The sequence below is a fragment of the Erythranthe guttata genome, chromosome 4 (genome assembly GCF_056151865.1).
Source record: "Erythranthe guttata isolate IM_541 chromosome 4, IM_541, whole genome shotgun sequence".
In the NCBI taxonomy this organism is placed as follows: domain Eukaryota; kingdom Viridiplantae; phylum Streptophyta; class Magnoliopsida; order Lamiales; family Phrymaceae; genus Erythranthe; species Erythranthe guttata.
Window position 1 is genome coordinate 1,147,501 of NC_142536.1, and position 18,483 is coordinate 1,165,983.

Here is an 18,483-nt window from a genome sequence, read left to right on the forward strand (position 1 = left end):
AACTCAATTATACTTGTTTCATTACACTATATAAGTAAACTTCAAAAACGGGGTTCCTCCTTATAAAAAAGTTGTTAATCGTTTTTTCACGGAACCAATCAGATAGGTACACTGGATAAATTCTACATTTTCGTATACTAACTTACAAATTATACGAGAGACGTAAGTCACATTAGAGAAGCTGATCAAACTAATTGATACGACTGTAATTCAAACTTTGATCAATTCATACGACGAGTTCGCTTTCTCTAACTGCTAGATCATCGATTACGGGACCACCGTTACTAATTTATTGCATTATGATGAGAAGTCAAATTGAAAAATAGATCCATTATGTACTTGTTATTGGGCTGCGAGATAAGTGGGCTCATAATAGCTACAGGTAAAAATACGTGGGCCCTGTTTTTAAGTATATGAAATTGATCAGGCCCATTTAATTGATATGGGACTGCTATGAACTTCTCCATTAACAACAGCATGAAATTACAAAATATATTAATAAAAAAATAAATAAAGTACGAAATTCAATTATTAAAAACAAGATTACAAATTAAAAAAATCCTTTTTTGTTGCATAAGTAACTAATTTCTGACATTTATAAGTTTTTTTTTTTTAAATCAAACAATTTTTATTTTTACTTATATATGGATAGTAGTATATAGTCAACTAAAATTAAGTACATTTTCAAGTGAAATCATATGAACTATGAAGCATAAAGCATTCATGCGAGAAATATTAAACGACGCAAATAATAATATATAATTTAATTATTTTACGTATGCATCTCTGAAATAAATAATTAACAAATAAATCATATTCTTTTGGGGAAAAAGTAACTTGTACCGTAATGGCATTTAATAATATTAATTAATTAATAATTTGAGAAAAAGAAGACCCTAAAATTCGATGATGATCAGATCAACTGCTAGTGCTAATAATTAATAACAGTCAAATATTCTCTCTCTCCTCTTTCCTTTGAAGTCCACTTTCTCTCTCTACAATTTGTCTGCGTTTGTTTTAGTGGAGAAGAAGACGCTCTGCTCTCATCTCCATTTTTCTGTTAGCCTCTCACCTCACGCCAAAACCCCCCTCATGTAAATCATCATGTGTCGTTTCTTTTATTTTCTTGTTTTTTTCCTCTCATTTACCCAACTGTTAACCGCTCCATCCGCCGCCGGTTTCTTCCGCCGTTCCCTCCTCCAAAACGGCACCGTTTCTACCCGATGCCCGCTGGACTTCAGCGTTCTGCGGCGGCTGGCTCCGGCGTCGAAGCGCGTCAGAGTGGATACCCGATTCGAGTGCCAGTACATCCTCCAAGGCCTCCGCCTCGTTATGTCAGAGCACCTCCGGCTAACCGGTTCATTCCTCCCGCCGCCGGAGTCGGCCGAGGCGTGCTGGGACGCTTACGAGTCCTTTGTCACCGAGTTCGTCCCCGATTTCGACATCCGCCGCCGCTGCGGGTTCCAGACCGAGTGGATCACGCGCGGCTGCATGAACGTCACCACGCGCTCGGAGTTCGAAACCCTCGTCCCGCCGCCCGCCGTCGACAACCTAATCGCCGCCTGCAACCAGTCCCTCGACAACAACTCCCCCTGCGCCACGTGCACCACCACGCTGTCCAGCATCCAGGCTTCGTACCTCCCGGGCCGCGAAATCTGGAACGTATCCGACTGCACCGCCTACCCGTTCATCTACGCCGCCGCGTACGGCAACCATTTCGGCCCCACCGACAAAGGTACGGCCAAGTGCTTGTTCAATCTCAATTTCGCATCGTCCAATTCTAGCGGCAAGATCAAAAAAATTGCCATCTATGTTTCTCTGGCGGGCTGTGTCCTGCTTCTGGTTCTAGGGTTTTCTCTGTTCTGTTTTTTCCGGCGGAAAAGGGCCAAAATCTTAAAGCAAAAACTCATCGATATGAAGAACAACACCAACACCAACACCGCATCCGGATTGGACTCAATCAGCGCAAGCACAAACCTAATCAGATTCACATTCGACGAAATCAAAGCCGCAACCAAGAATTTCTCGAGAGAAAACATAATCGGAAAAGGAGGGTACGGGAATGTGTACAAAGGCACACTCCCCGACGGCACCGAAGTAGCATTAAAGAGATTCAAGAACTGCTCTGCTTCGGGCGACGCCGTGTTCACGCACGAAGTCGAAGTCATAGCCAGTGTCCGCCACGTAAACTTAGTCGCATTACGAGGGTACTGCACGGCCACAACTCCTCTCGAAGGGCACCAGAGAATAATCGTATGCGATCTGATGAAAAATGGGAGCGTACACGATCACATATTCGGGGCGACGGACCGGAAGCTGAGCTGGCCCATACGCCAGAAGATAGCAATGGGAACTGCCATGGGTTTATCGTATCTGCATCACGGCGCACAGCCTGGAATCATCCACCGAGACATCAAAGCGAGTAATATACTACTAGACGAGAAGTTTGAGCCTAAAGTAGCCGATTTCGGATTGGCAAAGTTCAATCCCGAAGGAATGACGCACTTGAGCACTAGAGTTGCAGGTACAATGGGGTACGTGGCGCCCGAGTACGCGTTATACGGACAGTTGACCGAAAGGAGCGACGTGTATAGCTTTGGGGTGGTGCTTCTTGAAATCTTGAGTGGGAGAAAAGCGCTCGTTTCTTCGAACGACGGGCAGCCGCCGATTTTAGTGACTGATTGGGCTTGGTCTTTGGTTAGGGAAGGGAAAGCTATGGATGTGGTTGAAGAGGGTATGACTGAGTTGGGGCCGAGTGACGTTGTGGAGAGGTATGTTTTGGTGGCGGTTCTGTGTTCGCACCCTCAGTTGTATGCACGGCCTACGATGGACGACGTTGTTAAAATGCTGGATATGAATGTAGCTTTTCCCAGGATACCGGATAGGCCGATATCTCTTATAGCGAATATCGAGGATATCGAGAGGTCGGTGAGTAGTAGTGGCGGTTCTGGACAGCTGTCGACTCGGGCCGGTTATCAGTCTTATTCTGAGTCACTCAAGGAAGATGACGATGATGACGAAGAAGAGAAGGATGGTGGTCGGTAGCGTCTAGAAGGTCGGTGGCTCTTTCGCCTTTTTTTTCGAGAGATAATTTTTTGGCAGCTGATTAATATTTTTGTGTTGATTCATTCAAAAAAAAAACTGAATTTTATAGAGTTGAAACTAGTTAATGTATATATATAGAGAGTTGAAAAAACAGAATGGAGTTATATTCTTGAATGATGGAGATACTAGTGTAAAGATTGAAGCATGATCATGCTTAGCAAAGGTAACTTGTGCTCCGATTAGAGCGCCTTTGAGCTTTACGAGTTGTTGGAAGCGTTCGTTCGATTGATTTCGATGTTATTTTCTGTATTTGATTAATTTTTTTTATTTTTTTTTTATTTTTTTTTTTGTTGAGCTACAAATTGAATTAGCTTGTGTTTGTATTGTGTTCTAAGTTGGTGATAATTTGATTGAGGTAGATAGTATTATTGAAAGATGAAAAAGATGCAATAAAATTGTGTATAAAATAGTGTATATTCATTCATAATTAAGGGCATGTTCTAACTCACTCCATCTAAGGTAACAATTTTATATGGTAGTATTTTAAATAAGTTCCTTAATAAGGGTTAAAGGCGGTCATTAAATTACTTTACAATTATTGATAATTAGTAATTACCCTTTTAAGATTAGCCCAACCTTGAATTGGCTGTTTCATACTAGGCACCACACAATTGTAAACAAACATTTATGTTTTTTTTAAAATCCCAAAAAAAGAAAACATAAAAATGAAAAATAAAATAAAAAAATCAATCACCATAAAAAGAAAAAAGAAACCAGTATGGACGTTTGAGGGGGCAATGCATATTGTTTCATGCAAGATAAGAACAAGAACACAGACCAGCTTCCCATGTTAGCACATCGAAAATGTGAGTTCGTTTATTTTATTTTATTTTATTTTTCTTAAAATCGATTTTGTATTACGACCGGATCCAAAGGTCTTTTTTCTGGTTCAAGAATCTGGTTTTATAAGATTTCCAATTTGTAACGTTGATTCACATTACATTGTTTGGATTATTAAAAAAAATATCTCTAAACAGTAAACTCTAATCTGGATTTCCAAATGCTAACGTTTGGTATGGAAAAACATATTTTTTTTTTATTATTATTATTTTTTTTTCGATTTCTTGTAATAGCAAGAAATGTTGAATGAAGTTGGAAAGTGATAGGTGAGGGCTTCCCTTCTGGTAGGTGAAGATATAATAACTTCATATGATGTATTATTTTAATTTTTTTCTGGCAAGTGATAATCTTTAATATATAAAACGAAAACAAACAAAAAAATCATTTGAGTTTTCAAATTCTGATTGTGATTTTTTTTAATTTTTTTAATATGTAAGCAAATGTAGACATCACATGTAAATAAGCATCATCACTGCAAGTGGTCATAAATTGTGTTATATACTTGCATACATTGTCCTTATTAGCTAACATTGATTGGTGACTGAGTTTCATCCGTTCATTTTTTGAGTGACCGACAGCTGGATTTTTATTTACATCTTGCCAAAATATGCGTTCGACTTTGGTTAGAACTCGAGCTTAAAACAAGCTTCTAATCGAATCGACTTATCGAGTAATTCGCAGTTTTTGATCCTCTTTCAGCCCTTGAAAAAAAGTGATTAGCCTAACAAACATAAAAAAAAACGAGTAATCATCGACATAGTTGCTTCTGTTCTACACGTAACTACTAATTTGCATCGAAATTACGTTCTGTTTACGTATCTAATCATTCAAATTCACCTTCAGGAGGATGAATTTTTTTTTTTTAATTTTTTTTTACATTTTTAGCTGAGGGTATATCTGTCAGCTAATATAAAACGACATACACAATCACATTATTTATTTATTATTTTTTTATAGTTTAAACTATAAATTTCTGACCTACTGAAAACATATATGGTATATACTTTTTTATTGACATTTCTTCAATTTGGCAAGTAAACATACATTAGCAGAGAAACAAAAGATGGCTAAAGATCAGGACATAGAGAAAACCGAAAACGACGATATGAGAGCTCCACTTATTACTGCACGAGACGAGATATCAGAAAATGGCGATCGAATCAAGAAAGCCATCAAAGAAGACAGATGCATGATTTATCTCACTACATTCGTTGCTGTCTGCGGTTCCTATGCTTTCGGAGCTTGCGTATGTCCTTCTTTTTTCTTTTTTCTTTTTTTTTTTTTTTTTTTTTGTTGTTGTTGTTGTAAGAATTATGTTCCTTAATTTTTTTTATTGGTGATGTATAATTTGATAGGCAGGGTATTCATCGCCTACACAGGCTGCAATCAGAGAAGATGTAAACTTATCATTAGCAGAGGTTAGTTCAAAGTTAATCATGAGTATAATCTTTGAATAAGCTTAGGAATATCAGTTCGAAGTTAATTAACTCTGTTTTATTAATTTTTAATTTTTTTCGGGTGCAGTACTCGTTGTTTGGGTCGATATTGACGTTCGGAGCAATGATCGGTGCAATCACTAGCGGTAAAATCGCAGATTATATAGGGCGTAAAGGGGTAATAATTTAGTTTCTTAAAATCGTTAAATTTGACAATAAGTGTTGGATTTATCGAATTTGAAAATGCAAAACAGGCTATGATAACATCGAGTGGATTTTGTACAGCAGGGTGGCTGTCCATTTTCTTTGCTCAGGTTTTCCATTATTATTACATTTACCTTAATTTAGCATAAATAAATAAATAAAAAATCTTGATTTAGTAAATCCGATAAATATTTCGACAGGGGCCGGTTCTTCTGGATGTAGGGAGATTGGCAACTGGATATGGAATGGGAGTTTTCTCTTATGTGGTAAATTCTGTAATATGTTAAAATATCGAAAATTCGAAACTCAATATGCTAGATTTACCTCTGTTTTTTTTTTAATTCACTTTTTTCGTCGAGTAGGTTCCGGTATTCATAGCTGAGATTGCTCCCAAGGAATTAAGAGGAGCTTTGACAACAATAAACCAGGTTAATAACCCAAAAAAAAATTGATTTATCGACATAAATAATTTTTACAACTTTTGTTCGATAGTTGAAAAGGTTTTAAGGTTTATTTGCTCGTTCCGACAAACTATGCAGCTTATGATTTGTATGGGAGTGTCCGTGTCGTTTATTATAGGCACATTGCTCACATGGAGGGTTTTAGCATTAGTAGGTATATTTCTATATTCATTATAAAGAAACGAAACATAAGTTTTTTTCGATTAAAGATAACGAAATAATTAATTGACTCCAATCTGTATGCAGGCATAGTCCCTTGTGCAGTTCTTCTTATCGGCCTTGCTATAATTCCAGAGTCCCCTAGATGGCTGGTAATTAGCAATATCCCGAGTATATCTTCCTCGATATTATGATCCAACGGCTGCTAAAAAAAGCTCGCTGATGTAATAAAAAATATTTTTTTTTTCAGGCGAAGCAAGGAAAACGGAAAGAGTTTGAAGCTTCATTAAGACGACTACGTGGGAAGAATTGTGACATATCTGTCGAGGCAGCTGAAATTCAAGTATATATATATACATAATCTTAAAATAAAAAAAAATAAAGATCGTCTTCATTTTGCAAGTTGTAGAATGAATGCAGATAATATGTATCTTTCGTTTCGACAGGATTATATAGAAACTCTGGAGAGCCTTCCAAAGGCCAAAGTGCTCGACTTATTTCAAAGGCGATATTTACGCTCAGTCACGGTACTAACTACGGTATCCTTGTCTTAATTTTTTTTTTAATTTAAATATTGTTTCCTAATTAGCATATCGAAAATTCAATTTATGTGACACAGATTGGAGTTGGACTAATGGTGTGTCAACAATTCGGAGGGATCAACGGTATTTGTTTCTACACCAGCAGCATTTTTGAGTCCTCAGGTAAATATATCATTAATTTCCCATAAAACTATAAAAAAAAAATAAAAAAAAATCGGGAGCTCAGCATCATATTACGTAAAATATTTACAGGATTTCCAGCTGATGTCGGAACCATAATCTATGCTATTCTTCAGGTAATTAATTATAAGTTTTAATCAAAAATATAATTTCTAGACATAAATTTATTTTAATGAAAATCGACGTTATCTTTGCCAGGTCGTAATCACTGCTCTAGGTGCTACATTAATCGACAGAGCAGGACGAAAACCTCTTTTAGTGGTACATTTCACTACATATATATATCTACTTACAAGCTTGAATTAATATTGTTTTTACATTATCCGTAATGTAAGCAAAAATCGGCACTTGTGTCCAGGTTTCTGGGGCAGGGTTGGTCCTAGGTTGTCTCCTCACAGGGAGTTCATTCTATCTCAAGGTAAATTATATTCATTTTTTTTTATTTAAACTTTTTTTTTTTGGTTCGTGAACGAATTTGAGTGAGGAAGAATATTATTATAACTCTGGATCAGGATCAAGGACTTGCCTCCGAAGTAACTCCAGCACTTGCTGTCACTGGCATATTGGTAATTTTTTTTTTCGGATGCTTTTTTTATATTCAAAAAAATTAACGAAAAATAAAAAAAATAATCGTTTAAAATTTTGGATGGAAAAACAAAAGGTTTATATAGGGGCTTTCTCAGTGGGAATGGGAGCAGTTCCATGGGTGGTGATGTCTGAGGTACGACAAAAATAATCTTGAATTTTTTTATTCAATTAATAAAATCTCGAAATTTCAGAAAAATTAAATTGTCATTTCTAAAACGCAGATATTTCCGATAAACATTAAAGGAGTTGCTGGAAGTCTAGCAACACTTGTGAACTGGTTCGGTGCGTGGGCTGTTTCCTACACTTTTAACTTTCTCATGAGCTGGAGCTCCTACGGTGAGTACACTTTACTTACTACTTTCCGATTGTTTGAATTATTTCTCGGGATTTTTTTTGCTTCTTAATAGTAATGAACATGCAATGATTTTGCAGGGACGTTCGTTCTTTACGCTGCGGTGAACGCACTTGCCATTGTATTCGTGATTAAGGTTGTCCCCGAAACTAAAGGGAGAACTCTCGAACAAATACAGACAGCTATAAACGCGTCGTGAGAAAATACACCAAGAAGAATATTTTTTTGTTTTCGATTTTTTTCAGTGAAGAGCAAACTTCGATTCAGTGATGTTAAAAGAATAATGTTATGTGTTCTCAGTTTATTTTTTTTGTTGATAACCATGGTTGGTCAGAGATATACTGTGAGTGTATTTTCACTATATTCAACAAAATAAAATGGAGTAATATAAAATGGTTTTTTTATCCCACATCGATTTCATGGATACAAAGAAAGAAGTTATTAATTTTGTCCCACATCGGTTGCGAATAGAAAAGGGATTGAGAGAAGGGTATTATAAAAAGGAGGAATGGGGGGAGTGGAAATTTATCTTTGCGCTTGGGGCAATGACGCAGCTAATGAGGTTCTAACCGAGGCGCGTCTATTGCTGGTTGAAAACTATTTCCAAACCCCCTCCTGGGCTTGGGTTCTGCCTAAGCCCTCGAGAATTTCTGGAAGGGCTCCCTTTTACTAGGGTAAAGCCCTACATTTCTTAGTCTTTAATTTTTTGTTTTGATTGTTCTATTTTTATTGGATTATCATCAAAATTGATCATATTCCAATTCGTAGATTCAATTCAATTCAATTGTGACATTCTGGAATAGTGGCGGAAGTAAGCTTTGGATAATGGAAATTTTAAGTTCGGTCCTGATTATTTATTGGGCTAAATACGATTTTATTGTAGTTGAGCCTGACTATATTCCCAGCCCAACTATGTTTTTCCCGAATCCGAGTCTACAACCCATTTGAGTCCGGGTCAACTTTATTTTTGGACTAAATTGGCAAATAATCACAATATAAGGGACTTTTGCGTTATTTTAATAATATTACACACAACCAAACATTACAAAATAAAGCACCAAAAAAAAAAAAAAACAGAGATCACAGCCTAACTATCATCACTATACTATGTATTCAATCACTGTCATATTGTTGTATCTTTAATTTATTCATCTATTTCCTATCTTTCCAGGACCAAATCTGCCCAATCAAATTCCTCAGAAAATAATTAAAAAAATAATAATAAAAAAAAATTGATCAGTTCTTCAAGATCAAATCTTCCATATACCCTTTGACGGAAACGAAGAATGTACGATCTTAACCGTTCTTTTCCTGTGCTGCCTCGTTTTTCTACTCGTACATTGCTGATTATTTTCTCCTACTTTTATCAAATCAACTTTCACTATATGATGATCAGAAGTTCCTTTCGAAGAAAAAACCGAATACGAACCCGGGACAAACTTATACGGTGCATTTTCTGATGATAATATGTAATCTATTCGAGTTCCGTATTTGCATGTACCTTGTACACCTATACATTATGTCCAATAAAATTAAATCCCGCGTAAAAGGTCAGAAATTTCTACATATAAATATATAACAAAAAATATTCTTACTTTGTCCTTTGGCAATCATGACAACCGATTCGCATTCGCCCGCGAAATCCTTTGCATCTGTGTATTCTTTGCTCTTTAGATACTTCATCACCTCAGCTTTGGGTGTCGGTTTTCCCATTTCTTCATAGTACTAACATAAGATACCCAAAAAAAAATAAAAATCGTGACACTAAATAATATGTTGGGACAAATTAATTATCAATAACTTGTTAGAAAACCGTAATATATTTATATTTATATTACCTTTACGATGTCTGTCCATCTTTCTTGAGAGTAATCTGATTCGTCGAGAGAATTTAAGCCTCCGGCTAAAATATGAGGAACCCCCGTTGATTGGATAATGGAGTTGATTTGCTTCATCCTCCATTTCTCGTCTAAATGATCGAGAAGTGTACAAAAGAAGTTCATTTCTCCGGCTTGAGGTACATCAATCGTGGCTTTCAATACATTCCTGCACATAAATGGGCTTATCAATACTCATGATTTCTAATTTACTTCTTCAATATTGCTTGATTCTTGATTATATCTATAAAAAAAATTCAATTTTTAATAGTGCTGTTTTCATTTGATTATAACTTTAATTAGATGATGCATCTTTATTTTTGGTACTAGTAGCACAACACATGGGTAGATTCTGTTGTGGGTGTGGGGAAACCAGCTAGCTGTGCATGAACTGGTATTGAAAGCTTGCATTAATGGTGCAACTTACATTAATGCCCTTTTTTGCTTTCAATTTCATTTTTTCCCATTTATACTCCACAGAAATACTGATCCAATTTTTCTTCATTTTGATTTTCCACAAAGGAAAAAAGTTGCATAAATACATACAGACACAGACAAAAGAAGCCTCCAAAAAGGAATAAACTTGTTTCAGTGTTTCCACTACAGAGGTTCATTGCATTCCTCCCAATCTCCCTCTCTCTCTCACACACACACGCACACACACACACACAAAGAGAGAGAGAGAGAGAGAGAGAGAGAGAGAGAGAGAGAGAGCCAACAAAATAATTTCACAGCCAAGATTTTAATGAAATTATTCAAATATCATATCAATCAACCAGACAAGACAGCCCCTTTCATATTCAATTTGGTTCATTAAAATCCTAACACACACTAAGTTTCTGTGAATTTTAAAAAAAAAACAATTGCACTGTAAAAAACCAATCTTGAAACAGTAGCAGAAAGAACACAAAAGAATGAATTAATTAAAAAAAAAAAAACCTGATATCAGAATCATCGAAGATTTTCTGAGCTTTCCACCTCTTAATCGGCCACTTAGACAAAATAGCATTGCCATAATCAGGCGCCCAACTCTCTGCAAAAACATAGTTCATCCCCAAAGCAGCTGCTAAATCTGACAATGGCTTCATATTTTTCTCCTCCTCTGCTTTCACATCCTGCAATGCCAATACATCAGCATTCAACTCTCTCAGTACATCCACAATTGTTCGACGACTACTCCTATATTCATCGTCTCCGTACGCCGTCGTTTTGCTCGAATGATGCAGACTGTTTGATCTCAACGGCGCCTTCCCTTTCAGAATTCTGCTTATGCTGCTGCTGCTGCTGCTTGATGGTCCATCCAAGGCGGCGGCGGTGGTGGAGAAACTCAACTGCCCACTTCTCTTCAACGATATCTCGTTATCTGGGAGATTTATCGAAACCCTTAATCTCGATTTCGCGAATTTCGGCTGGCGAGGGAGATTATCTTGAGCGATCATGGCGGCGGTGGTGATGGGATGAAGTGGGGATTGTTTCAGTATACTCTTGGGTCGATCGTTCATGGATTTTGCTCCTCTTGAACTGTGATCGAGTAAGATTTTTTTCGCTGGGAATTCTGAGTCGAAAGTGTTTGATGAAATGCCTGTGTCGGGGACCGCTGGTGCCATGGAGAAGAGGGCAGCATTAAATGTGGCGAACCTCACCGGTTTCATGCCTCCGAATTCGCCGCCGCTGGGATGGATCACGGCGGAGGAAACGGTGGTGCTGTTCGGCGAGTCCTTTTGATCGGCGTGGGTTCTCGAGTTGGATTTTCCGAGCTTTTTCACGACGACGATCTTCGGCCTGGACCGGCGTCGAACCGGCCATCCCAGTCTGGAGCAGAGACGCCGGAGCTTCTTGTTGAATACTTTCAGCATTTTTTTTTGTTGCAGGGTTTCAATCTTTCATGAAAGAGTGATTGTTATTCTTTTTGCTAGCATGAAATAGAAATATGATTATGATTGGAAGCAGTGTGAACTGTGTGTGAAAGTCTTTTTTTAGTGAGAGAAAGAAGAGAGAGAAAGAGAGAGAGAGAGTGTTTGTTTGGTTGAAGTTTTGAGATTCTATTGAGGTTGAAACTTTGGAGAGTATTGAATGAAATGGACCGGCGACTTTTGACAGGTCAATTATACTTTTATTAAATTCTTATTTATAATATACTTTTAATTTAAATTTAATTTTAATTTTTACAAACTTTGGTAAAACAAAAATATCTTTAAACTTTAAAACCCACCCAATAAAAAAGAAAAAAGGAAAAAGAAAAAAAATAATTTAATATAAAGAGAAAGCCCAACTGCTCCAAGAAGGGAACAAGTGCAGGATCAGAAGATGAGTAGTAGTATCTGTTTGGACAGTTTATAAGTTTGTATTATTATTAGTATTAAATAAAATAAATTATTATAATAATTACCTAACTGCTCCCTAATTTTATAATTATCTGTTTTGTTGAATCACAAGTACTTTTTTATTATTTATTAAATCAATTTGCAAATAATAAGTGACAAAACAAACAAACAAACACGGTCTATGCATTGCATGGGACGCCACGTCACCAAAAACTCGGCGGACTAAACTCCCATGCATTTTTTGCCGGCGGTGACTTTCCAATTTTTCAATATTTGACCACTTACTATTATTATGGGGTTGATTGAAACATAATTTATATCTTATAACCCAATATTAGGGTTAATAACTTTAAAGTTGGAATTAATTATGAATTTGTTAATGATATATGGTTTATTTAGATAAATTTATTTTTAAAGGGCATCAAATATGTATTTTGACCTTCTTTTATTATGTACAAGGCCTAAAAAAAGTCCTACTTATATTATTAATTCATTATTGATCCAAAATTATATTTATAAAAAACATATTCTCCATCTTTATTTAAATATTATTTTATCAAAGGACTTAAAAGAAGGATAATACTTTTTTTATTTTTTGATTTTAGGATAACGCAATAAACTTCACTATGTCCCATGCAAAATTGCAAACTAAGCCTAGTATTACTTAATGCAAGTTGAATAGACACGCACTACCATGCAGATCAACCCATAATTAATTAGACGATATACAATTGACTTAGTCGTGAAACTAATTTTTTAATTTTATTAATTTTTCGGGGCTGAAAATTAAATCAAGCTACTCGGTATAGTCGATTCGAGATTGTTCATTATTATAAACTCGTTCGAGCTCAATCTGTTAATGTAATGAACCAAGACCTAAACACATATTTTCGTTCGATAGGCAACAAAATTTGGCTCCAGCTTGATCTTAAAAAAGTTAATTCAATATCTGTTAAAGAAACTAATTAATTAATTAGCAGGCATCGAATAAAAGAATAACAGAAACACAGCAAAACATCTTTCTATTAATCTGTGTCTATATCAACATAAATTGTTAATGATGGAAATTTAATTTGGAATATGGTACAGCTGGCCTGTATGAAAGAAAAAGATGCCGAATTTTAATTTAAATGAATTAGGTAATTAGTTGAAAGTTTCGAGATCAATATTTAAACCACACCATAAATGAATAATAGATCATAGAACCCTCAAAATGTGACCTAATTTTGACGCAGAATCTCATGATTTGATCACAAATCAGATAACAGCGGGTTTTAATAACCAATATAACTAGTTCTTCACCCGTGCGTTGCACGGATATCAATTTCAAAATGAGAAAAATAATAACATTTAAATGATTATCTCTTTATAAGAACACCAATTCAAGTAAAACAAAATGAAAGGGAAAAAAATTATCTCAGAGTTGTAACATATGAAATTCAATTAAATATTACAAAGAAATATACACGCGCAAAATACGATATAAAGATTAGGTGAAATAATTTAAAATATATGGTATAATTCTATTTTATGGAATGTAATCTACTACATCATGTGAATCCTCTGCAAAATAACTAACTTAACAACAAACACAGTAGCATAGAGGCAACACAATAGATATTCAAATAACCTGCAAGTTTATCACTAACAATATTCAATTAGTAATGCACATTAATCAAATAATAACACAACTTATAAATATTGCAAAAGAGATAAGATGTATACACCAATACCAATAATAATACCAATACTGATATCAATATTGATACTAATACTGACACTAATACTTATACTAATAGTAATGCTAATATTAATATTAATACTAATACTAATATTAATATTAATATTAATGCTAATACTAATACTAATGCTAATACTAATGCTAATAATAATACTAATACTAATACTAATACTAATATTAATATTAATACTAATACTAATACTAATATTAATAATAATACTAATAATAACACTATATAATAATATAATACTGATAGTAATATTGATACTAATACTAATACTAATACTAATACTCATACTCGTACTAATACAGGTACTCATACTGATACTAATTCTAATCTTAATACTAATACTAATACTAATACTAATACTAATACTAATATTAATACTAATACTAATACTGATATTAATACTAATACTAATACTAATACTAATACTAATACTAATACTAATACTAATACTAATACTAATACTAATACTAATACTAATACTAATACTTACTGATATTGATACAAATATTGATACTGATACTGATACTGATACTGATACTGATACTGATACTGATACTGATACTGATACTGACACTGATACTGATAATGATATTGATACTGATATTAATAATGATACTGATGTTGATAGTCATATCGATACTCATAGTAATATTAATGTTTATACTAATACTATTACTAATACTGATACTCATACTAATATTGATATTAATATTGTTACTCATACTGATATTGATGCTGATAAAAATACTAATACTAATACTAATATTATACTAATAATATTGATACTAATATTAATATTGATACTGATACTGAAATTGATACTAATATTGATACCCATACTGATATTGATACTAAAACTGATACCGATATTGATACATATACTGATATTGATATTGATACCGATACTGACACTTATACTGATACTGGTATTGATATCGATATTAATACTGATACGGATACTTATACTGATATTAATACTAATATTAGTACTAATACTAATATTATTACTAATTGTAATATTAATACTAATATTGATAATAATACTATTAATAATACTATTACTAATACTAATATAAATGTTAAAACTAATTTTAATGCTAATGATCTAATGCTAATGATACATAATACATATACGTATACCGATACTGATACTGATACTGATACTGATACTGATACTGATCATATTGATACTGATACCGATATTGATACTGAAACTAATAATGATACTGATACTGGTACTGATATTGGTACTGATACATATTGTGGTACCGATACTGATACTGATACTTATACTGATACCGATAATAATATTGATACGGATACTTATACTTATGTTAATACTAATATTTGTATTAATACTAATACTAACACTAATACTAATATTAATACTAATACTAATACTAATACTAATACTAATACTAATACTAATACTAATACTAATACTAATACTAATACTAATACTAATACTAATACTAATACTAATACTAATACTAATACTAATACTAATACTAATACTAATACTAATACTAATACTAATACCAATACTTATACTATTACAAATACTAATATTAATACTAATACTATTATTAATATTATAACTAATACTAATATGTTAATATTGTTAATGTTAATGCTAATATAGATATGCTAATTATGATTGTAATTCTAATATTATCCAAATCCTTATCGTATTCTGAATTCTATTCATAACACTAATCATAGTTCTAATCGTAATCCTAATCATAATCCTATTCCTAACACTAATCATAAGCCTAATACTTTTAATACTAATAATGCTAATGTTAATTCTAATTCTAATCTTAATTATGATTCTAATCCCAATCCTAATGCTAATCATTATCCTAATACTAATGCATGTCACTAATTATCGTACTAAGCATAATCATAATCTTAATTATAATTATAATACTAATATTAATCATAATCCTAATATTTTATTAATCCTAATTACAATCTGAATCCTATTTCTAGTATTAATACTAATACTAATTCAAGAATCTTAATTATAATTATAATTCTACTACTTATATTAATCACAAATTCTGATTTTGCAACAATTGTTTTTGCAATGATCTATTATTTAGTATAAAAAAACAATTATATTCAATCTCGAACATTTATATCAAATTTCTTATGTGTGGTAGCTGAACCATAAAAAACACATATTAAATATAGGGGTGAGTTCGGGACGGGATTTCGAGAATTCGAGATTTTCGGGATCGGATTTCGGGATTCGGGATAGAAATTTTAAATCCCAATCCCGTCCCAAACTATTAAATCCCGATTATATCGGTATCCCTAAATATTTCGGGAATCGGGATTGGGATCGGAAAATCCCATATTTTGCCTAAAAACTAAGAAATATTGCATCTTTTTTCCATTAGTATTATTTTATACACTAAACCAACTTGAATATATTATATACATACTATTGTTCTTGCCTTATTTAATTTTACCACAAAACTTGGAACAAATAAAATTTTAAAAATTTAAAAAATAAGTTGAAACAATATATTTTGTATTGTATTTCTCATCTCCTTGACAATATATATATATATATATATATATATATATATATATATATATATATATATATATATATATATATATATATATATATATATATATATATATATATATATATATATATATATATATATATATGTGTGTGTGTGTGTGTGTGTGTGTGTGTGTGTGTGTGTGTGTGTGTGTGTGTGTGTGTGTATTTATTAGTTTTTTTTTACCAATTCGGGATTAAAATATCCCGATCGGGATTGAACCAATTCCCTAATACCGATCCCGTTTTTGTTCCTAATCCCAATCCCGAATCCCGTAATCCCGAATTCCCGAAGTTTTAGTCCCAAATAGTAAAATTCCGATCGGGACGGGACGGGATCCCGAATCCCGATCCCAAATGCCCAGCCCTAATTAAATATATTAGAAATTAATATTTAATTATATTATCTAAAATATCATAAGGGTATAAGCAAACGTTAAGACGTAAAAGAACAATAATCATTGTTAATAAGATAAATTATGAAAATACTCCTGAACTTAGGCTAAATTACAGAAAACACCCCCACTTACAGAAAACACCCCACCTAAATTACAGAAAACACCCCCAAAATCCCACTGATGTTTGTTTCTGTCTTACACGACCCCCTTATGGTGTGATTTTTTACGGAATTTTTTTTATTCCATGTAATGTCCCAAAAAATATGGAGTCTACCCTTGCAGACGTGACATTTCTTTTATTGTACTTTTTAAACTCAAAAATTACCCTCAGGGGTGGTCATGGTAATAATAAAATTTTGTGAAAGTGTTATTTAAGAAAAATAAAGATTTCGTCTAAAGTTCACCTGATGGTAATTTTTGCCTTTAAAAAGTACCATAAAAAAATGTCGTGTGTGCAGGGTATAATAAGCATTATTGGAATGTTCCACGTAATAAAAAAATTCCTTGAAAAATCATACCATAAGGGGGTCGATGTAAGACGGAAACAAACATTAGGAGAATTATTAATATAAACTATTTACGGCAAGAGCACTTCGAGTGGGATTATTAAATGAGCTATCAAAACATTTAACCACCATTTTTATACTTCAAAATAGTAATTTTTAATTCTAATAGAGTTATAAAATGAGGTATTTTGATATTTCATCTTTCAGAATGTAAAAATACATTATGCAATCATGCAGAATAAAATATCAAACATGAGTTATGAATTTAATCACCTCACTATCCATTTAGAAAATAACATGTGGCAGTTAGATATATTTAATTAACAACTATTTAATACCTATGGTTGGAGCAAATACATTTAGATAAATATCAAAATAAAATATTAAATAACACATAAATATTTGCAAACTCATTTTGATACTTTTGGGTTGGAGTTGCTGTAGATATTTACTTAATTATATTTATTAGAGTTATAATAAAATACTTATTAGTGGAATGCAATATATAGTATATACGATCATTATACATTTTAAACAAAACAATTGATATTTTTAATGTTAGCCATTAAATAAAGTGGATAAACGAATTTAATACCAAAGATTTAAAATTATTATATTTTGAAATAAATAAAATCAATTTGTGTTTTTTTTATTAATTAATTAAACTTAACTTAGGTAATTCATTTTATTAGTATAATCATGATAAAATTTGTATTTTAATTACTATATAATTTAAAAAGTTAAATCAATCGTAAAATTTATTGTCACTGAATTCAGTGAAGAAAAAATAGTTATTTAAATAATAACATGAAATTCATGTCGTATAATTTTCAATATGGTAAATAATTGGGAGTACATTACTCTACACATGGCATAACAAATAGTGTCAATTTTCGCAAGATAGTAAATTCAAACATGTATCTTTCTTTTTTACAGATAATATTAATATACAATATTAAATTAGTAAAAAAAATACATATTCTCTAGTCATGTTCATGTAAAATGTATAATATCAAATAATTTATTCTGCAATATTTTTTTTTAATATAAATCCATGTTTATGAATTAAAATTAAAAAAATTCGTAACACCACCAATCATGCAATTATAATAAGGGAAGATTTTAAATCGAATTTAACTAAATTCAAATTAAATTAATTATAAAATTAAATTCAAAAATAAA

General features: G+C 32.7%; 3 protein-coding genes and 1 non-coding gene across 4 annotated transcripts; 3 read left to right on the forward strand and 1 right to left on the reverse strand.

Annotated features, from left to right (window-relative positions):
- Window positions 1–911: 911 nt before the first annotated feature.
- RKF3 (receptor-like kinase in in flowers 3) lies at window positions 912–3,407 on the forward strand. Its single transcript, XM_012974429.2, has one exon. It carries the CDS (start codon window positions 1,105–1,107, stop codon window positions 3,043–3,045), a length of 1,941 nt encoding a protein of 646 aa, XP_012829883.1. The 5' UTR covers window positions 912–1,104; the 3' UTR covers window positions 3,046–3,407.
- Window positions 3,408–3,764: 357 nt separating this feature from the next.
- Window positions 3,765–8,276, forward strand: LOC105951037 (Major facilitator superfamily protein). Its single transcript, XM_012974428.2, has 19 exons — window positions 3,765–3,911; window positions 4,981–5,191; window positions 5,301–5,363; window positions 5,470–5,559; window positions 5,636–5,695; window positions 5,786–5,851; window positions 5,948–6,013; window positions 6,125–6,200; window positions 6,293–6,357; window positions 6,456–6,548; window positions 6,652–6,732; window positions 6,825–6,909; window positions 7,000–7,043; window positions 7,126–7,188; window positions 7,286–7,345; window positions 7,440–7,493; window positions 7,589–7,648; window positions 7,737–7,851; window positions 7,948–8,276. The coding sequence occupies exons 2-19, from the start codon at window positions 5,009–5,011 to the stop codon at window positions 8,064–8,066; spliced, it is 1,443 nt and encodes a 480-aa protein (XP_012829882.1). The 5' UTR covers window positions 3,765–3,911; window positions 4,981–5,008; the 3' UTR covers window positions 8,067–8,276.
- Window positions 8,277–8,394: 118 nt separating this feature from the next.
- LOC148770871 (U4 spliceosomal RNA) lies at window positions 8,395–8,549 on the forward strand. The gene has a single exon (XR_016031070.1). It is a non-coding gene; the product is annotated as a U4 spliceosomal RNA (small nuclear RNA).
- Window positions 8,550–8,852: 303 nt separating this feature from the next.
- Window positions 8,853–11,835, reverse strand: LOC105951039 (DNAse I-like superfamily protein). Its single transcript, XM_088816221.1, has 4 exons — window positions 10,684–11,835; window positions 9,706–9,913; window positions 9,463–9,592; window positions 8,853–9,377 (listed from the first exon to the last, which is right to left on the reverse strand). The coding sequence occupies exons 1-4, from the start codon at window positions 11,598–11,600 to the stop codon at window positions 9,118–9,120; spliced, it is 1,515 nt and encodes a 504-aa protein (XP_088672347.1). The 5' UTR covers window positions 11,601–11,835; the 3' UTR covers window positions 8,853–9,117.
- Window positions 11,836–18,483: the final 6,648 nt, after the last annotated feature.